We start from the raw sequence: 23,125 nt of genomic DNA on the forward strand, positions 1-23,125 counted from the left end.
GCAGACGACGACAAATGGTGCATCGTCAAAGAGAGCTCTTGTTACAGTAGATGGTGCATCATTTACTGCTTAGGGTGAAAACGGAACGCTTGGACTTTGAAGAGTTAAGATCATCCTCCCTTTTCTGGATGAAGGACATTTTTGTCCTTTTTTCGAACAGTCATTTCATGGCATCCTCCCTTTTCTGGATGGAGGACATTTTTATCCTTTTTTTTAACCATCGTTTCATGGCGAGAATGGCAGGAAAGGGTACTTTAAGTCTTTGCAACCGCACTAGACTCCGAGGCTAAGTGATGCCGACACACGGGGATAAGAGCCCCACGTGCTTATATACATGGCGCTCATTCGAACCCCCAAAGACGCACCTGCGTGTTCGGGGGGGGGGCATATAACCTGCTTCGGATTTCAACACTTGTTCTCGAGAGACTGCTACTTTCATCAAGCAGATGTCAGTACGTAGATTTTACCCGATATCCGACCAAATTTGACTCCATTAAATAGGATTCATTTAAGTGAAATCGATATCTGATTATATTCAGATGTGGATATGGTTTTAATTTTTTGCTACCGAATCCATCAAGTATCCAGATTTGATGGATATCCGAATCCAATTGCATGTAAAAAATTGGATATGGTGTGAGCTTTTCACCATCCAAATCCGAATCTGAATTCAAAGCCACTTAGCTAACATCCGATTAGTTGTTGGCCACATCCAACCCGAATCCAAACCATTTACACCCCTACCAGTATGTTGCATTCCACGCTTGAATAGAAGCACATCTCATACACATCTCCATCAAGTGAGATCTGCAGCTGCGATCGAGTCATTGAATATAACAAATAAACTGGTTTAAATACAATTACCTGATCAAGAGTTTGTAGGTGAAAAATTACGTCCATTGGTCATTTAGATGCACAGCTCATCATCATCCATTTACAAAATGGACTGTTGGAGATCAGATTGCTGCAACACAATAACAGAATTGCCTCAAAGCAAAGTGCATGTGAACCCCCATAGAACACCAAAAGTGCTTACTGCCATCAGGCCACCAAAATGACATACCAAACAAACTGGATAATCTTATGGAAGGACATTCTTATTACACAACAATCATTGAATATTAATTGCAGTCTTCACACATAAACCAACATAACTTTATCCGTTCCGTACATGCTCTAATTATGTGCCTCATTCAAACAATGTATGCTACACAAGTTACATAACTTTCAATAACAAACAAGATAAATGAACATGCCACAGGCCACAAAATCCCTATTAATCACTGATCACATTTGTGTTACCCACCATGCAATACCTATTAATCATGGATCATGTGTATTTATGCATTGTTGATTAACCACCGTGACCGCTGTATGAATCCCGAGAGCTAAACAAATTTGGGTAAGAGAAAGGATCATCTTCCATTGAGGTTGATCGCAGAGGCTGATGAGACGACAGATATCCAACATCTTGAACATCAAGGCTAGATGATTCCCTCTCGATTGTAGGAGTGTCATAAGAAGGATACATCCATGGTTTTGATAGCGGAGGTTGCATCTCAGTTCGAGGGTCTGAAGAGTTCGAAGGCTCATTTCTGCTGTCAACATGTTTCTCGGATTCATCTGACAGAGTATAATGCAATTCTTTCTCCTTTGAAATACAATTACTCCCGTTATCAGAGAGATCATTGTCCCTTTTGATGTAAAGCTCGGAGATTCTGATTTGTGCTAGAGTTGCAGCTGAACGGGCAGCAGCAGCGGCACGCTCAGCACTTTCAGCAGCCTGCTGGGCAGCTGCCAAGACATCCTGAAGATCAACAGCAAAGTCTGTTTTGGATATCGAAATTGAAGAGGTGTGCTGAGTTGGAGACAACCCAGAAGAAGTCAGTGGTGGATCAAAAGGGAAGAACTGTTTTTCCTCCTTAGTATTTGAAGTGTTTATTGCCGCATATGATGCTGGAACTGAATCCTTTTCATCAGGATGCAGGGATGTCTCCTCCCTTGTATCCAATGAACTGTGAGATGCCACACAAGGGGGTGAGTCCATCTTCACTTCAGTAGAATGAGAAGGCACCTCCTCTTTGCTGCCAACCTTGCTGTCAAGAGCTGTATGAGAATGTGTGCCAAAACTTGCATCATCAAGATTCAAGGGCATCATATTAATCCTATCGACTGAGCTGTTGCCTGCTGCATAAGAAGGTGGGCACGAGATAGTGTCATCAGATTTAGTGGGCGGAGGCATCTCACCTCTCCTACTAACTGAGCTCTGAGGAGTCTCATAAGCAGGTGCACCTGAAACGTCTTTGCCATGAAGGTGGGATATTTTGCTAGAGATAACCACACCATCTACAGCTGAATCGATGACTGAATCTTGAGAGGGGGCAGACGGTGGAAGTACTTTTGGAGATGATCCAGTCTCATAATTTGGATGAAGTGAACCTTGAGGGACTTCTGGAAGATCTAACACCTCAAAGCCTGTTTCTGAATCTAACTTTTCATGTGAATCCCCTAGGGAGCCAGAATAAAAGGACTCATCATGTTTCTCTTTCGGGAGTGGCAATTTTGACCCGTCAGTGAACTGGCTTGGGCCATTCTGAAAAACAAAGAAAACCGAGGTTACGAGGTAAAGAGGCAAGCAAATCCAGATGTAGCAACTCATAATTAAAGTAGACTAGTCTTACAAGCAAGTCTTCATGAAGCTTTAAAAATTCAGTTTCTGAACCAGTTGGGTCCCAATCTAATTCATGCTCTTCTGCTATCTCCTTCAGCAGCTTTAACTTTTCCTCGACAGGAGGTGCACGGACTGATAGCAATTCAATTATCTGAAGGAGATTACACATACAGCTAAAGAACATAAGGCAATGACAAAGAAAAATTGTTCACGTGCCACAGAGACATTTTTGTGCAATATAACCTGGCGGTTGACACCACAGTCTGGCATGAGCTCCGTTGCAGCAGTGACAAATTCCTTGCCATATTTTGCAGCAAATAGCATCTGAACTTGCGGCAGTTCTGGTAAGTCAGAGCATCTTGGGGCAGCAAAACAGAGACTAGAAATTGCCTCCTTTAAGTCTAGAGGGCATTCCCTGAAAAATTATTACCTTCATTTACATTCTCATCATGCCAATGCAGCAACTTGGAGTAAAGAGAAATTGGAAACAATGAATATATTCTATTGAATATTTCAAAGCTATGGATGAAATTGACCATTTATCTGGCATAACTAACTAGTCATTAATTTGTGGATAAAAAGCTGAAATCTTTGTAAATTATAAATTTACAATTGATTGGTATGAGTAACTATAGCCACAAACCATAGATGATACAAATACCAAACCACTAGAAAGTTGACAGTTAATACATCTAGATTACTGGCGACATACTATAAGAAACTTAAAGACTGCTCATGTTCAATAATTAGAGTACTAGGCCACAAGTCCTCATCAACTAAGCTTGAACAAAAGCATGTTTAAGAAAGATTATTCTATGATATCCCTGCAAATTTAAGAAATTCTATTTGCACCTGATCAACGAAGATTCACCAATCAGCAAAAATCAATGAACTATAACATAGAATCATAGACACAATAGCATCACATTACAGTAGAACACGACTTATAAGGGAGAAAAGTATCCTGACTCTAGCAAAAATCTCAATAACCATAAATAGTTTTAAAAATTCAAACAGTCCAGAGAGGGTGAAAAACAATCCAAGTCAGAAGCAACAAAGTTGAGATTTTCAAGTAGGACAAGCTTCAATGCTTGCAGACTTCTTTTGTTTTGGTATCCTATAGGAAAATTTTAATAAAATATCATATGATCTAGTTGAAGTTGTGGATTAGGCCTTTGCAGTTTCAGCTTAACCAACTTCTTCTAGTGAAAGGGAAAGGGACTCAGAGATGGTTTATATTCTTGAACTTTCCACAATGGCAGTTGGAAATCATGTTTATGATATGTGGAACGAAATCAATCATTTAGAATATGACAAGTATTTTAAACCAAATTAGCTGTTTCCATAATTAAATGTGGAAGACATCATGGTTCTTGACCAAAGAAATGTCAAAGAGGCCCTAAGTTTTGAAACCAAGTGCACAGCAAATAGCAGTGAAGGCAACCAGCAATTCTGTGAATTTATTAAGCAACATCCTAGTATTATGTCTCACTGCATTGATATTTGCAATGTAGAACAGAGTTTAGGTTCACACAGTGGGATTCTTTTCCAACTCCACGTATGCATAACAGTAACTTGACTTCAAATAGTAAAATCAATTTCTTTGCAAATTTTAAGTCTTGGATTATTAGTCTGTTGATATAAATATGACACACTAACAACTCACTTATATAGAAACAGATCAAAATAACATCTCAGACCAGTTACTTCTTCACACACACAGATACATACATACATACATACATATATATATCATAGTCACAAATATCAGTATTGGCTATATCTCAGCGAGGCTATTTCTCGCGATATTATAGGTTTGGTGATAAATCTCGGGGCTTAAAAAAAACAAAAATAAGTAAGAAAATATCATGTTCAGACAAAAATACATAAATAATAAAAGAAATATGTAAAAAATGTAAAAGAAAGAAGAAAGACACATTTAAAATGTTTTTGGACTGATACTTGGAAAGGACCTTCACTTGTTTCTCTCATTTCTGGAAGAGATAAGTTGTGCTTGTCAAATCTTAAGAGTAGTTCGGTTAGGGATGAGCTTGCTGTTTTTGGTTTGTGTTTTTATGCTCATTTTCCATCCTTGGATGATATATGACATCGGTTTTACTCTTTTTCTGCATCTCAAGGGAGAGACCAGTTATGGTGGAAAGGTATTTGCACTGTAGAGATAATATCTAGAAGGTATTAAAATACTGTATATACCTGAATGATATACATATATCAGTCAAGGGTATTTTGGTCTTTTTAAGTATCTATATTTAGTACAGTCCATTAGGGACTGACATGTAATTTTGTCTTTTTATTTTTTGTTTTTTGTAATTAATGCAAATGTGACTCTTGCTCCCTCACTTCAATTGAGGCTCTATAAATAGAGCCTCACTACACTCTTGTAAAGTATGATCTTAGAAGCATATTGTGTGAAGTTCATAAAAAACCTTTTTTATATAGGCTTTTGTGCCTTTGTGTTATTGTGAAAGTTCATATTCCTTATCTCTTTTATGAGATGGTGTTTGGTCCATTAGAGACCACGGTTTTGTTGTGCACTTGTGTAGTCCTTTGTTGGCATTGTATTCATGAGCTTGGCTCTTGAAAAAGTGAAAAGTTATTTCGGGATTATTCTACTTGTGGTGGTGCTCTTCAACTCTTGGTGCTCTTCCAACTCCTCTACTCAAAATTCTTGAAATACATTATGGGAGAAAGAGACTCCGCCTCCGTCATCTCCTGAGCTCAATGAAAACAACTACTTGATGTGACTAGTGAGTGACGGCAATGGAGAATCACATCAAAGGTAAGAAGCTATGGGGTTTTATTAGTGGTACCACTAATGAACCACAACTAAAATTGACAAGGAGAGAAGGAGATCAAGTCAAAGCTTTGTCTGAAGAAGAAAAGGAGAAAGCTTTGCAAAAATATCAAAACAAGTTGGAGGATTGAGAAGTGAGCAATGTTCAAATTTTCTCATGGTTTATGAAAATCATGGAGTTCAAAATCACCACCAACGTTATCAAGTTTAAAAAAAATGTGATGCATGGACTTTTCTAAAAAATACCTTCATCCAAAAAAGACATGGCTAGGCTATATTATCTTCAAGATAAGGTACGTAATGCAAAACAAGGGGATAAAAGCGTAAGAGATTTTTAGGGTATTTTATCTCCTATTTGGGATGAACTAGCCATGTTAGAACCAAAATAGGAAGGTTCGACTATTGAAACGAAAAGATCTCAAATAGAAAGAGAAAATCATTTTTTCTATCTTTATGGCCTCCGACCTGAATTTGAGCAAGTTAGGTCTTCGGTGCTTCATAGGACCTCGACTCCTTTTATAAGTGAGGCTCTTGCTCAAATTTGCCAAGAGGAAACAAGACTTAGAATGCACAACTCTAATTATGAGGTCCTTGCTATGGCAAGACTCAGAAATTTTGTAAAAACTTATAAACCACCTCACTTTAAGAGGAAATTCAATGGAGAAGGACATAATGGAGTAGGATACAAAGGCAAAATCATTTGCCATCACTGTAAGGAATCGGGGCATATAAGACCAGATTGTCCTAAATTTAATAAAGTGACCGCCTTAAGTGAAGAACCTCAAGAATCAAAGAAAGGAAGCAACTTCAATGATTTGACCATTGCCCAAATAGCAGAGGCAATCTCACAAATTCTTAAGGCCACTCCTTCTACATCCGGCACCGCCATTTTCTCCTCTTCTCCTCCAGGTAAGTCTTCTTGGATTTTGGATTTGGGTGCCTCTTTCACATGACTCATAATGAGTCTCTATTATCCGATTGCACTAAATCATATTTTTCATGTGTATCAACCGCCGATGGTACTTCTTTAAAAGTTAAAAGTATAAGAAACCTCAACAATATCTCAAAAAATTTCTTTATCCCAAAAGTGAGGGTTATTCTAAAATTGGATTTAAATCCTTTTTCAGTATCTCAAATTTTTTATTATGGATGTAAAGTATTCTTCTCATCTAAGACTTGTTGGGTGTAGGATCTTCAGTCAGGGAAGCTGATTGGGCGAGGAGATCTTTACTATGTGGATTCCTTGTGTTTACCTAAAAACTCCTTTTGTAATCATGTTAAAGACATTAATTTAGATCTTTGGCATAAAAGATTAGGATCCAAGTATATCCAAATTATCTCATTTTCCATTTAATTTTTTTTTTTAAAAGATAAGATTTTGCATGTGAAGATTGTATACTTGGAAAAATGCAAATGACACCTTTTGGATCTAGAACTTCCGTGTCCAATGAAAATTTTGAATTAGTGCATTCAGATGTATGGGGTCCCGCTCCCGTTATCTCAAAAGGTGGTTATTCATATTATGTTACATTCATATATGATTTTAGTAGACATACTTGGATATACTTCCTCAAACTCAAATCCGAAGTTTTTTCGTGTTTTAAAAACTGTTAAGAGAATTATTTATTATCGTTGGGTGGTTATCTGTAATTTTCTATTTTAGATGCATGTCTTTTATATTTTCTCTTTAGTATGTGGACCCCATTTGATATTTTGGCTAATCCTTATTTAAAGGAAGGATTAGACCTAATGTAATGCACTTTCTTTTCTCCTTTTTATCGTTCCTTTCTCTCTCTCTCTCTTTTCCTCTATTCATCATGCTGCAACATGGTATCAAGGCCGGTTCATTGCTGAGCAACTGAAGATTATCAAGGGTGGCGTCTAGAGATCATCAAATCTGCCGCCAACCTTAGATGTTATTCTTGAAAAAAAAAGGAAGGTAAGAGACCTGTCGCTGTGGACCTGATTCAATTCAGGCTTGTCATAGATCTAAGAGTTGTTGAGGCTGTGGTCGTGATTCAGATCTAACAACTGATCTGAATATTGCATTGCCGTGAATCTGGATCAGATCTGGTTCATCGCAGATCTGAAAGTTATCTAGGTTGAAGTTGTGGATCAGATCTAGTTGCAGATCTGAGTGCAATAGCTGTGAGTGTTGTCGTGAAAAAAAAAGGGGGAAACCTGACGCAAATCTGAAAAGTATAGAACAGAATCAGATCTGGACGCAGATCTGATTTTATGGTGACATGATTCAATTTATTGCTGATCTGAATGAGGCGTGGGTCTGATTGATCTGTGAAGCAGTTGTGGGCATCAGATCCACACAGATCTGTGTAAAAATATGGTCAGCAGGGTAGTATAATTTTTTTTTTTTAAATAATGTGTGGAGGAGAATGGTCTGATGGTAGCGATTCAGTCACAAAATCAGTCTTGATGGCTATGGTTGAGATTTGAGGGGGCTATTTCACGTCGTGATTCTCTATTTTGGCAGATTGATAATTATGTGGAAGTGTCTGATCTGATTACTGGTTTATTTATGTCTATTTTGTTCACTGCTGAAAATTGTCTATAAACCAGCAAGTATTGGTTCAGATCCGACGAGAAAGTTACACATATTTTGCTGTCAGGATGCTAAGCTGGTGTTAGGTGGCGTTGTTTGCTGGCCTGAAATCTGTCAAAAGATTTAAAATAATGGTTGATTCACAAAGTCAGAATAACGAACTCAAACTTGAAGGCCTTGGAGAATATAAAGCGTTTGCAAACCCCTTCTCATATGGGTCATCAATCAAATTAGATGACACTAATTATGCACGATGGTCTCACACTTTTATGATGTCAGTTTCAGGACATCGGAAAAAACATGTTTTGCTGGAATCCGAGCCATTAGAAAAAACAAGAAAATATGCTACATGGGAGGAGGATAATGACATTGTTATGTCTTGGATTATAAATAGTGTGCAGCCTCATATTGCAGATATACGACAACCAAGCAAACGTGGGACAATCTTCGAGACACGTATTCTCATAAAACAAATGTAAGTCGAATTCTTCAAGTTGAACAAGAAATCTATCAATTACAGCAAGGAGATCATACTTTAGCACAATACTATGCATCAGTAAAGTCAGCTTTTGAGAGGCTTAATGCTCCCAAACTGTTGTGTTGTACCAAGCAGAGAAGTCATCAAGAGCAGACTATGGTAGCGAGGTTTCTTACAGGTCTGGCTTCTGAATATTCTGTTGTCAAGGTTCAAATGCTAACTGGTTCAGATGTTCCTACTTTGGCTGAAGCTTATAATCGTTTGAGTAGATTGGCCATCGCTCTTCCTCAGTCACAACCCGAATCACAATCTTCTGCCCTCGCAGTTACTGCAGGTCGCAGTCGTAGCATCCCTGTAAACACAAGAGGAAGAGGTCATGGACGAGGGGTAGGAGGCAGAGGAAAGTTTTAATGCACTTATTGTTGAAAACCAGAGCATTTAGAGGACAGATGTTGGGACAAGAATGGTCGCCCCCCTAGTTCTTTTCCAAAGCCGAATGTTCCTAAAGCTCGGGTTGCAAAATCAGAAACAGAGACGACACCTGGTTCCACCAGAGTATGATGAATTACTGGCGCATTGTCCCTCAAGCTCGAGTACCCCCTCTCCTGTTGCAGATGTTGCATGTTCTGCAGGTGGTAGCTTATCTTCTCCAGGTAGTAGATGAATTATTGATTCATGAGCCTCTAGACACTTATGTGGGCAATCCAACAATTTTTCTAAGTTGTATTCTATTTCTAAACATCGTAATGTCAAGATTGCCGATGGGAGTCCCTCACCTGTAGTAGGTCAGGGAGATGTTTTATCTCCTACCCTACATCTGGCTAATGTGCTTCATGCTCCCTTTTTTCCTCAAAATTTATTATCTGTGAGTCATCTTGCTAAGATGCTGAATTGTAGGGTGATATTTGATCCAGTTTGTTGCTCTTTTTAGGACTTGCTGACGGGGAAGAGGATTGGTGGAGGCTATGAGGAAGGTGGCGTCTACTACCTACACCAGCCATTGGGATCAGTTTACTCTGTGGTCGATTCTTCTTCCAGTCCTCTACAATGACATCTTCTTCTTGAACATCTTCCTTTGCCAAAGCTTCGTCGAGTCATTCCTCAAATTCCTCAGTCTGTTTTCATCCAGTGTGAAGCATGTCAGTTGGGCAAACATCACAGGAGCTCTTTTTCGTCTAGTCAAAGTCCATCTAGTTCGAGTCTGTTTGAGCTTCTTCATGCTGATGTATGGGGTCCTAGTAGGATTATAAGTAGGCTAACGTGTCGATATTATCTTGTCGTAGTCGATGACTTCTCAAGACTGTCATGGGTATTCTTAATAAAAGAGAGGTCTGAAGTTCCAAATATTCTTATGTCATTGATAATTGAAATAAACACACTTTGATTCTCATGTCAAGATAGTCCGTACTGATAATGCTCTCAAATTCAAAACCAAGGGATTATTACAATTTTATCGTGATCGAGATATTAAATCTCAAACTACTTGTGCCCATACTTCCCAACAAAATGAGGTGGCTAAGCGAAAGCATAGGCAACTCCTTAATGTAGCTCATACCATCATGATACAATCCAATGCACCTGCTTTATATTGGGGGGATGCAATTCTAACTGCTTGTTATTTAATCAATTGTATGCCTACTTCCTTGTTGGGAGAACAAATACCATTACAAATCTTATATCCTAATACCCCTTTGTTCTCCATCTCCTCCAAAGTCTTTGGGTGTGTGTGCTTTGTCCAAAAACTTGGTCCTGACCGTGACAAACTTGGTGTCCAAGCCACAAAATGTATGTTCATTGGATATCCTAGAAATCAAAAGGGGTACCGGTGCTATGATCCTCTATCCCGTAGAAAGTATATCAGTGCGGATGTATCATTCTTTGAGTCTGTTCCTTATTTTTCAAGTACTATTCCCAGATTACAAGTTGACCAAGGTGTCACCTTTCCTCTTCCTATTCTTCCTTTTCCTTAGGAGTTTATTCCTCTGCCATCTTCTGATCAAGGTGATCCAATTTCTCGATTCCATGATCCTCCTCTGGTATATACTCGTAGACTAACTCCTGATTCAGAGCCTTCTCCTTCATCTTCTCCAGAGGTAAGTCATTCTGATACTCTTGAGCTTCTTGGTATTGATGATGACAGACCAATTGCCCTTCGAAAGGGAAGAAGGCAGTGCACCATGCATCCTATTTCTCAGTTTGTTACAGAAGCGAGACTAGGTAATCATATGAGACAATTTATTTCTGCATTATCAGCTACACATGTTCCTCTAACTCATCAACAGGCCCTGTTAGATACCAAGTGGAAGCAAGCCATGCAGGAGGAAATGAATGCATTACTCTCCAAGCACACGTGGGATTTGGTTGATCCTTCTACAGATGCAGATATCATTGGTTGTAAGTGGGTGTACACTATTAAATACAAGTCTGATAGCTCCGTTGAAAGGTTCAAAGCCAGGTTGGTGGCAAAAGGCTACACACAGACATATGGTGTTAATTTCTTTGAGACGTTTTCTCCGGTTGCACGCCTTGGGACTATACGGCTTGTTAAATCTATTGCAGTGCATTTTGAGTGGACTCTATCTCAACTTGATGTAAAGAATGCCTCCTTATATGGGGATTTGTCTGAGACTGTTGCCATATATGGCCTGAAGCAGAGTCCACGTGCATGGTTTCAAAAGTTGTACGGTGTTATGTCTGCATTTGGCTTCAAAAGGTCAGCCTCAGATCATTCTCTTTTCATCAAAACGGCTAGTTCTGGCATTGTAGTTATGGTGGTGTATGTAGATGATATCATACTCACTGGGAGTAGTATGAAAGATATTTCTGATACTAAGGCACACCTGCAAAAGCATTTTGTTACAAAAGATCTTGGTCCTCTCAGATACTTCTTGGGTATAGAATCAGCAAGAAGTAAAGAAGGGTTAGTTCTGTCACAGTGAAAGTATGTGCTCGATTTACTAAAAGAAACAGGAATGTTAGGAGTCAAACCAGCACATATTCCTATGGACGCTAAAGTTCACTTGCATGATGAGAAATCAGACTTAGTGGATAGTAAGAGCTTTCGGTCTCTAGTGGGAAAATTATTATATGTCACAGTTACGAGACCAGATATTTCCTTGGCAGTGAACAAAGTAAGTCAATTTATGGACAAGCCTACTAAAGTGCACTGGCAGGCAACAATGATGATTCTCAGATATTTAAAGTTATCACCTGGTAAAGGCCTTCTCTTCATGAGCTCTACACTTGATGTTGCCTATTCAGACGCTGACTATGCAGGATCAATTGATGATAGAAAGTCTACTACTGGGTTTTGTGTTTTTGTAGGAGGCAACTTGATTTCTTGGAGGAGTAAGAAGCAGACAGTGGTAGCCAGATCAAGTGTTGAATCTGAATATCGAGCTATGGCTCAGACCGCAACCGAGATGATGTGGGTTCGATCTGTACTGCATGACCTACAAGTGAAGGTTCCATCTCCTATGTCGATGGTGTGTGACAATAAAACTGCTACCTATATAGCTAATAATCATGTTTTTCATGAGAGGACAAAACACATTAAAGTGGATTATCACTACATACGTGACATGGTACAAAATGGGTATATTTCTACATATCATGTGTTATCTGCAAATCAGGTTGCTGATGTTTTCACCAAGTCTCTTGCAATCTTTGGATTCAACAAGTGTTGCACCAAGCCGAGCATGATTGATATCTATGCTCCAACTTGAGGGGGAGTGTTAAGAGAATTATTTATTATCGTTGGGTGGTTATATGTAATTTTCTATTTTAGATTCATGTCTTTTATATTTTCTCTTTAGTATGTGGACCCCATTTGATATTTTGGCTAATCCTTATTTAAATGAAGGATTAGACCTAATGTAATGCACTTTCTTTTCTCCTTTCTATCGTTCCTTTCTCTCTCTCTCTTCCTCTATTCATCACGCTGCAACAAAAACTTTCATAATCTTGTTAAAAATCAATTTAAAACAAATATTAAAGCATTCTGCTCCGACTTAGGGGGGGAGAGTTTCTTTCAAATGAATTTCAATTGTATCTAAAAACACATAAAATTGTATACAAAAAATCTTGTCCTAGGACCTCTCAACAAAATGGCATTTCTGAAAGAAAGCATCGTCACATTATTGAAACTACTAGGACCTTACTTATTTCAAAAGAAATTCCAAAAAAAATAAGGTCGAAGCCGCTCTAACCGCAGTATATCTAATAAATAGAATGCATTCTCAAATATTGGAAAACAAATCTCTTATTGAAAAACTTTTTAAAATTCCTCCTGACTTGAAAAGGTTAAGGGTGTTTGGATGTAAATGTTTTGTGTTTTTTGAAAAATATAACAAACTCGCTCCTAAAGCTATAAAATGTGTCTTTCTTGAATATGCCAAAAATAAAAAAGGCTATCGATATTATGATCAAACAAATGATAAGCTTTATGGTTCTAGAAATGTTACTTTTCTTGAAAATGAAAATGGATTTGCTTTTGACAAACCTAAGGAAGAATCCGAGTATGCTTTCTTATTTGATTAGTTACCTAAATCAAATAATGAAATTATTGATAATGACATTGGTAATTTTGACTCTATTAATGACTCAAGTGAAGAAAGAAAACCATCTCGTAGTCTCCTACAATACTCTAAACGAGATAATGGGGAGCATCCATGTGCGTGTGAAAGATATAATCAATCAACAAATGTTGAAACTAGTGTTAGAAGATCTGAACAAATACATAGGCCTCCGAATAGATTTGTTTCTTATGAATCCTTTTCTCCTAACTATAAGACTTGTCTTCTAGCCATTCATTCATATCATGAACCCTCTAACTACAACAAAGCTAAAAACATAAAAGAATGGGTTGAAGCCATGAAAATAGAATTAGATACCTTATATAAGGCTCATACTTTGGCAATTCAACATCTCTCCAAAGGAAAGAAAACAATAGGGTGTAGATGGGTTTTTTAAATCAAAACAAAAAGTAACGGGTCCCTAGAAAGATATAAAGCAAGGTTAGTTGCAAAAGGATACTCTCAGGAATTTGGAATAGATTATGAAAAAACATTTGCCTCAGTAGCTCGTATGACCACAGTTAGGGCTCTAGTTGCAGTAACATCCATTAGAAAATAGCCTATATATCAGTTAGATGTTAAGAATGCATTCTTAAATAAAAATTTAAATGAGGAAATGTACATGGATCCTCCCCCTGGTTTGACTATTGAAAATGGCATGGTTCTTGGTCTTCAAAAAACTTTATATGAACTTAAACAAGCCCCTAAAGCATGGTATGATCGATTTAGTGGTACTGTGTTGAATCTTGGATTTAGATCTTGTTATACTGACATTGCCCTTTTTGTAAGATCTACAGGTACCTCACTTATCATTCTCCTTTTATATGTTGATGATATGATCATCACTGGGAATGATCAGAAGAAAATTGAAGAAATTAAAATTATGCTTAAAAAATCTTTTAATATGACTGACCTTGGTTTTTTGAGATATTTTTTAGGAATTGAAGTAGCCTACTCGCCAAGAGGATACGTTTTGTCTTAAATCAAGTTTGCAGCTGATATTGTTGCGTGCTCGGGAATCACTAATACAAAATATGTCGATACTCCTGAAGTGATAAATGCAAAAATGAGAGCTGAAGACGGGGTGTTATTAGATAATTCAACTCCTTATAGACAACTTATTAGATCATTAATGTATCTATCCATTACCAGGCCAGACATTGCGCATGTTGTACACACTGCAAGTCAATTTCAACATGAGCCCACATCAGTTCACATGAGTGCAGTATTAAGAATAGTTCGATACATCAAAAAAACTATATTTAAATGGTAATTCGTATCATCTTCATCGTCTTTAAATCTTATTGCTTATATTGATTCTGAATGGGGAGGTGATCCCAATAATCGTCCCTCAACTACACGTTTTTTTGTGTTTGTAGGTGATTCCCTCATCTCTTGGTGATGCAAAAAGCAACAGAAAGTGTCTTTATCTTCCACGGAAGCTGAGTATAGGGCGATGGCTACAACAACCACCAAGGTCGTGTGGATGAGAGCACTACTTCCATATATGAGTGTTGATGTGTTAGAACCTTCAAAACTATGTTGCGATAACAAAAGCGTCATATATATAGCTATTAGCCAACAATCACACGTTTCATGAGCGAACGAAACATATTGAGATGAATTGCCACTATGTTCACGAAGAATATTTAAAGGGAACGATTACTTTTCCATATGTTTAGTCCGAGTTTCAAATTGCGGACTTCTTCGCCAAAGATCTTCCTTTACCCAGCTTCTTGTATCTTCTTAGCAAACTTTCGGTGATTTCACCATCAGTTTGAGGGGGAGTGTTAAAATACTATATATATATATATATATCAGTCAAGGGTATTTTGTTCTTTTTAAGTATCTGTATTTAGTACAGTCCATTAGGGACTGACATGTAATTTTGTTTTCTTATTTTTTGTTTTTTGTAATTAATGCAAAATGTGACTGTTATGAGGCCTCACTGTATTCTTGTAAAGTATGCTCTTAGAAGCATATTGTGTGAGGTTTATAAAAATCCTTTTTTATATAGGCTTTTGCGCCTTTGTGTTATTGTGAAAGTTCATATTCCTTATCTCTTTTATGAGATTGTATTTAGTCCATTAGAGACCATGGTTTTGTTGTGCACTTGTGTAGTCCTTTGTTGGCATTGTATTCGTGCACCATTGATTCATTACTGAAGGGACATATGTAATTCCTTGAGAAAAGAGGCGGTCCCACAATATTGGCATAAGTATGTTTGGGCGAAAGGGGTCACCCCAAGAGCGTCCTGGGGGGTTTATTTAGCTTGTTATAAAAAATCATTGACTGAGGATAGACTTCAATCTTTTGGAATTGCTTTCCCTAATAGATGCCCGTTGTGTTGCAAGGAAGAGGAAAGCCATACTCGTTTATTTATTGCTGGTCGAGTTTCCCAAAGTGTATGGAAGTATATTTGTGGCAAGTTTGGTAGGAAAAGAGTCCCCTATACCAACATTATTTCAGAGCTAGCTTGTTGGGTCTCCATTCAGTTTTCTCAGTCATGGCTAAAGAGGTATTGGGACATTGTTTTCATGTGGTTCTTTGGAACGTATGACATACTAGGAATTTATGTTATCATGAAGGTGAGCATCTTAGGACCGACAAGATTGTTAAGAGTGTTTGGGCCTCTTGTTCAGAATATTTCTTTTCTCTTGTGTGGCCTACGGATATGTTTCCAGCTGTGAAATTATTTGCTCTTGGTGGTCTGGTAGTGGAGCCTTTATGTATGAGTGATCAGCAACAGATTGTGTTCCCATTTGCATCCTTCTTGATGAGAGCGTATGATTATGTATCTTATGCAGCATACAACTTTGATAGGCTATTATTCATTGTTGTATAAAACGAATTCATGACAGAGGATGACTGCTGACATTTTTCAGTGAGGTTCTGGTGGGAACACGTGTGCATGTTGTCTCCAACAACAAAAGATGGTGCAAGCTAGTTTCAGCCGCTCTAGAAGGTCATGGAAACTCGTCGTCAGCCAAGTTCCTGTCTCTTAATTTTCAGATTGATTGTTTCTTGTAAGAGTCCATTTTTTGCCATGGGCTATATTCTCTTAATGTTGCACAAGTGTGATTGTTTGTATTGGAAAACAAGCCACTGGATTGGCTACCCTCGTTGGGTGATCAGTTGTAATTTTTATCTCATATTAATAGAATCCGGGGATCCCCCCAGCGTTTTCCTCTAAAAAACAATTAGGTAGGTTGTGGATGAATTTACACAGGCAAGGAACTGAAATTGGGTTGAAGGTCCACACAACCAATAATCATTTTCTATGTTCACATCATCCTAGATATATGTGGATTAACCCCATCAACCCTTAACCAAGTTTGAATCCTATCCACATTCTCCTATGTCAGCACCTGAGGTCAATGGTGCATTAAAATAAGTAAATAGAATGAAACATGAATCAAACCAATTCCACAAGCATGTATTACATCCTAAACTACGGGTATATGGTAACAATTAACAGCCAAATTTTAGGTGCAAGTCTATATATCCGCCAACCAATTATGCTAAACTTTACATCAGTTCATGCAAGCAGTCCTATAACCTCTCAAAATCATGTGCAGAAAACAACTGATAGAACCACCAGAAAGAACAATAACTGGCTAAGGGCTAAGAATAGCATATAGTAGCAAGTACCCAACCCTAACAAATAAGAAAAGAACTTGTCGTCTGAACCAATGTTGTAAGTATCGTATCATATCATACGATACAATACAATACGTTATAATTACTATAGAAAATAACAATACGACACAGGACACACACTTGTATCACGATACAATTGTGTATCGTATGATACATCCTTGTATTGTACTGCATCATACGATATATATGGTGTATCGTACGATATAGGTTCAACGCACTTTAAAAAAGACCGAATCATAATTTTTTCTTTTTCGGGTTTTAAAGATCTCTTGAGGGCCGACTCTCTCATTTGTGTAGAGGCCATTAGAGGGTTATCCATGCACCCTAGAAGTCTTGAGAGCGATTTGGGGGTCGATCCATGCACAAGGGAGAGAGCTTTTGCAATTTGCTCTAATAAGAGTGCATTTTCACCATTTTTTCACTCAAAAAAATAGCCCAAATTAAGGTAAAAAATTCATATTCTTTGCTTTTTATTAAGTTTTTTTAGAGAAAGATGAAATCAAATGATTCAGCATGAAAATAAGGCACTCAAATAATGAGTGAAAACCGATTTAAAATCGAGTGCAATTATGTCATGCTATTTTTTTGGGTGGTATCTCTAGGTTAAAACATCATTTAGCAGAGACACATCTTAATGTTGTAACCTACATGCCAAAGAATTTGCTAGATATTGTAAAATAGCAATGCCAACAATTACTCACTGGTTTGAGAGAAAAAAAGACAAGAAAAAGAGATGAGTAAGGCAGAAATGAGGTATGCGCAACTCTAGAAAGACAAATATGAGCTCCTTATTTTTTATCCTACAATCCCTAGCATAGCATCAAAAGTAGAAAGTTCTGCAGCGAAAGAGAAATGTGTGGTTGATGCTAGTAGTAGTAGTGCCGCAAGCACAAAAAGAGGAGGAGAAGGGAGTTCATCGATAAGAGATAGAGCTAGAGGCTCTATTAGAAGTTTTTCCTTCTTAGGACTGTCCTTGGAGCGCAACCCGACATTTATACTACTATGACTCCTCAACATTTAGTCGAGCAGGCGAATGTCGCAGTTAAAAGATGATTCTATAATGACTTCATTCTTTTCAATGCGGCAAATTCTTTTAATTTTCAGGTCATGGCAGATGCCATAACCAACATAAGACATGAATATAAAATGTCTTCATATCATGCTTTGAGAAAAAAAAAATAGATACTAATGTGAATGAAGTTAAGGTATATTGTGATAAGATAAAGCAATCATGTAGAGAAACTGGGTGTAGCATCATGACAGATGGGTGGCCAAACAAAAAGTCAAAGACCTTGATAAATTTTCATGTTTATTGCCCCCAAAGGAACTATTTTTTTAAGTAATTGATTTGTCTAATATGCCCAAGACAACAAATGTAATGCTCAGGGTATTTGATCAGGCAACCTCAAAATATTGTTTAATTCATTACTTATAATGCAACAAATTATAAGGTAATAACTAAAGAATTGTCAGAAAATTATGGGTCATTCTTTTGAACCCCGTGTGTTGCACATTACATATACCTCATGCTTGAGGACATCTGCAACATGGATGAGATAAAGCACACAATTGAATGCTGCCAAGGAACTACTAAATCTATTTACAATCATGCATGGATTTTGAGACTAATGAGAAAGTACACTAGTGGTGCTGAGTTGATTGGTAGTGCAATTATTAGATTTGCTACGAATTTTTTGACAGATCAAAGAATAGAACTGCATTAAAAAAATATTTTCATCAGATAAGTGGAATGCATATCCCCATGCACAAAAAGAAAAGTCAAGAGAAATTGTAGATATTGTATTTAGAAGTGAATTCTGAGATTCATGCGCGAAGTTGTAGAGAATAACTATACCTTTGGTGAAAGTACTTCAATTGGTTGATAGTGAAAACAACCTAGCTATGGGTTATCTCTATGAGGCCATGGACAAGGCAAAATAGGTCATTAGAGATAATTTGAATGAAAAGAAAAAATTATACACACCTATATGGAACATCATGGATCATAGGTGGACTATGCAACTTCATCAACCTCTTAATGATGCAACATATTATTTAAATCATGCATTTAGATACTCTCCTATGTTTAAAATGGACAGAGAAGTCAACAGGGGACTTTTGGATTGCATCGAAAGGTTGAACCTTTATTATAATGATCAAGATCAAAATCATAAACAAATGAAAATTTATGATAATACATTGTATGATATGGGGAGACCTGCAACAATGCAAAACTGTATCACGATACGTCTAAGTAATTTATTTTATTTATTTCAATTATAATTTCATATTGTTATTTAGTTATGATATTTTGTATGATTGTAATTGTTATTGTTTTATTGATTTTTCATTTTCTTTTTAGACATGTGGTGGATCAGGTTTGAAAGTGATGTTCTAAATTTAAGAGCTTTTGTCATTTGCATTCCTAGCCAAACGTGCAGTGCAAGTGGATGCAAGAGAAACTTGAGCTTCTTTGAGCAAATACATAAAAAATGAAGAAATAGATTGGAGCACAAAAGGCTTAATAAACTCGTCTACGTTCGCTACAACTTACGGTTGAGGCAAAGGTATATATAAAGTTTATTTAAAGTTTTTTTTATATCATATAAAACCCAACTAATTTTAATTTTTTCATGTCATCTTTTTAGTTTTTAGGCAACTAGAAAGTTATCATCAAGGAGGCACAAAGAGCAATTTGGTTTCATTAGTATGAAAATTTTTGATGTATTGGAGGCATGAGTTCAAGAAGAAGTAGACGTTTTGAATGAAGAAGACATTTAATGGATTAACGTAGAAGGATATAATGACGATGATGATGATGATTGAAAGTATATTTTTAAAAAACTTGGTTGTTAATTATTTAATTGTTAAGTATTCATAAACTTGGTTATTTTGTTTTTGTTTATGTAATATGAAAGTATGAGTATTGTGGCATGTTCGTAATTGCAAGATATTTAATATTTTGCATTGTTCTTGTGAGATGGTTGATGTTTGATGATGTCTTATGAAGCTCATGGAGACATAAATGCTTCATATGTGATTTGATGGTTGTATTTTATGCAATTCATCATTGTTTTAAGTGTTATTTTCTTTAAAAAAAATGCTAAATTTTCCTGATTTTTTTAAAAATTTTGATTTTTTTTATTAAAAATTTATGATTTTTTTACGATACGCATCTTATTTTGGGCCCGACCAATACGGGTAATGATATGATACTTACAACCTTGGTCTGAACTATTCAACGAGATTCTATGCAACTAAGGTTGTGCTAATAGAAGGATATATATACACACCTGCACTTTCCTATTACTTATACCTATGTCATCTGCTCCTAATACATGTGAGGAAAGTAACAGTCTGTTGAGCTTTTTTACTAAAGAAGAAGAAACTACAATGAGAAAGGAACAAGAGAAGAACTCCATACATTGTATGAATAAATCCAAACATAAAAGAAGCGCTTTTATTACTGAAAAAAAAAACAATAGTAACTTGACATTTTACCTAATTGACACCCGAGACATAGATTACTTAACATATTCTGCAACTTAGGGATTAATCCCTTATTACACAGAGATAAAACAGACTCCTTACTTGACCTAATCTAAGATGCCAAATAATAACATCGTCAACTCCTAATGCAACAAAGACTTGAAGCTTCTTCGACTTTTCCACCAAGACATACAGTTTTCCACATTGCGAACCTTCAACGCACGTGGCCCTCATTTTCAGATCCTTCAAGAGAATATAATCAAGAATAAATAGAAAATACATAATTTACACATTTGAGACACAAATATTGGGTTTGGTTGCAGCTTCTGAACAACATCAATGCCTAACTCACAATGTTTAAATGTCCATGACTTGATAACTCAGTGATTTGCATAATTTGGCTTATAGGGAAAAGAAAAACTTGACACTTGACTAAATTAGTTAAGCTTCCAGGAGATTTTTGCCTCACGACTAAGAAATCATGGATCAACCAAGTTCTTTTCAGAAAATATGATCAAGTAGTTGCATAGGTGATCATCAAACACAAAAAGCGATGATTGTGTTCATCATTCATTAAGCTTTGAAGAAATGCTACAGCATAAAGCCTAGAGAAGCCCCTTTCTTTCTCTATACATCTGAGGAACCTTGGATAAATTAGCTTAAACAGTCAGATCAACATTGAGATGAATTGAATTTGATGCAATTGATGTTTTTCAACACCTTGTCAAATTGCCGACATGGCCTCAAAAGCAGCTGCTCCCCAGATAAAAGTCCAAGATGGGTTGAGACTTCAAAAACTTGGATGCATTTGCAAGAGAACTTGTCTCCAGCATGCAGCAACTACCATCAAGAAATTGTTAAGTGGACATATATTCAAAGTCTTATAGCACAAATTCTGGTTATGTATTCGAAGTTCAAGTAGATCATAACAAGATCAATTTGCATTGTGCACGTGATGGGATGAAGAAACTCTGTTAAAATATACACCACAAAGTACAACTGTTTATTGAGATCCGTGGGACTACTCTTTTCCTTTTCCCCCTTTTTCCCCCTCTAGGAAGATTACTGCAGACAGGAAGGGTTAGTAGACAGTTACCTCTGAGCTTCAATAATTGGAAGGCGGACAACAATAAGCTCAGAAAATAGCTCAATAATTTCATTGGCATCCATAGTCCTCTGCTCTCTAATTATATGCTCCACCTGAAAGAACGATCCATAAAATTATGATCACATGCTGAACAATGCAAAGGTGCTAATACAACCACGGTGAGAACCTAACTAACTGCTGGACTCAGCCACAACAAAGAATAAGAGCGCATTTTTTTTACCCGTATGCGTGCTGTTGCCTCCTGCCCGGTCTCGAGAAGCTTAGCAATTTCTTTCCGCATTTTCTTCAGCTGAACTTCCTTTCTATTTCTCAGCAACTTTATGCGGGGAATGGTCAACTTCAAGAGTGTTTTACTGAAAGAGAGAAGCTTAGCACACTAACTTATTGGAAAGAGAAGCATTCTAGAAATGTCTTATATGGTAATTAAAGTATTTTCTCATAGAAAAGCATGGCTAATCAGTCAGTATAACCAAGTGAAGAAATTCTTATCTAAAAGGATTGATCCCATCAACCAGCTAAAAAAATTAGAAAGATCGATCTTCATGGAACTGTCCAGATGACAACTAAAGGACCAAGATAGAGAGAAGCAATTCAACAGCCTAACCTATTCTACCACAAGATTGATTTACTGACTTGAAATGGAGCACAAGAGCATCCATCCACCAACTGTAAGTATCAACACAGAACTCTAGAGATCGTATAAATCATATCCCAGGCACTATATCCAAAGACCACCATCTCTGCATCACTCAAGCTTCAATTGTTGCACCAGGGATGCACGAATCGACCACAGAAGTACACGGTGGTGAATCCGCGGCTCCATGTGGACCAAACCGCGAGCAAGATGCAACAAAACTTGCATCCACAAATGCATTCAGTTGGAATTTCAAGGTGGTGGTCGACGCTCTGCAGCAATTGAATGAGTATGCATCACAACTGGACCAATTCATCTAATCATCCGAGACACCAATATGCAATTCTCTTTTCTTCCTTGTTGGCAATTCAGTTATCCTCTTAAGATGTTGATAGTTATATGAGGACCACAGTGATTGGTGGCTGGTGATGATTACTCTTTCAAAACAAAATGATGGCGGTGATGCTGATTACGGTGGTGATAAATGAAGCATATATGTTTAACAAAAACAAAACAAAAAAGGATGATAAATTAAGGAAGGAAGGAGGGAATACTACCATTTTGCGGTCCCGAATCTCTTGTTGAAGGGGTCGAACATCGACATCGCGACCTGCAATTCTTCTTCTTCTTCCTATTTCCTTGAGGTCTTCAAAACCAACCCCTTCAAATGAAAAGAATACGCGATTAAAGAACCAAAATCGATCGGAATCACAAAAAAAGAATTCTTTTCTCAGAAAATACGCAAGCAGAAATCGCCGAATCAATCGTTAATTGGGTCCAGAAAGGTATATAAATAGAAGCAGAAGACTCTGAGAAGCCCACCTTGTTTCCTCTTCAACCACTGCACGAAAAGGTTTCCTTCCACTTGAAGTCTCTCTCTCTCTCTCTCATTTCTTACCTATGTCACAAAGACATGTAGACACGAGGACACGTGACGCGGGTTCGATTCGAAAGTTCAGTTTTTTGAAAAATAGGACACGAGAACACATAATTTTTTATTTTTTAATAAAAAAAACTAATTTTTATATTCTAATGTTAAAAATGTATTTTTATTTAAATATAACTTTAAAAATGTAAAAAATAATAAAATAATATTAAAATATAATCCGCATATGTCAGATTCCATGTCCACGAAC

At 37.1% G+C, this 23,125-nt stretch overlaps 1 protein-coding gene across 2 annotated transcripts; it reads right to left on the bottom strand.

The window, feature by feature from the left end:
* Positions 1–1,100: 1,100 nt before the first annotated feature.
* On the bottom strand, positions 1,101–22,879 carry LOC149816690 (uncharacterized). Of its 2 annotated transcripts, XM_089987942.1 has the most exons (7): positions 22,812–22,879; positions 22,547–22,650; positions 21,576–21,708; positions 21,344–21,447; positions 2,915–3,086; positions 2,682–2,822; positions 1,101–2,593 (listed from the first exon to the last, which is right to left on the bottom strand). In XM_089987942.1, the coding sequence occupies exons 2-7, from the start codon at positions 22,591–22,593 to the stop codon at positions 1,355–1,357; spliced, it is 1,836 nt and encodes a 611-aa protein (XP_089844068.1). In that variant the 5' UTR covers positions 22,594–22,650; positions 22,812–22,879; the 3' UTR covers positions 1,101–1,354. The 2 variants fall into 2 exon arrangements, with proteins under 2 accessions (XP_089844068.1, XP_089844067.1); XM_089987941.1 differs by lacking the exon at positions 22,812–22,879 and having other exon boundaries at positions 22,547–22,804.
* Between the last annotated feature and the right edge of the window lie 246 nt (positions 22,880–23,125).

This window comes from Nuphar pumila, chromosome 14 (genome assembly GCF_984573655.1).
Source record: "Nuphar pumila chromosome 14, dmNupPumi1.hap1.1, whole genome shotgun sequence".
NCBI lineage: Eukaryota > Viridiplantae > Streptophyta > Magnoliopsida > Nymphaeales > Nymphaeaceae > Nuphar > Nuphar pumila.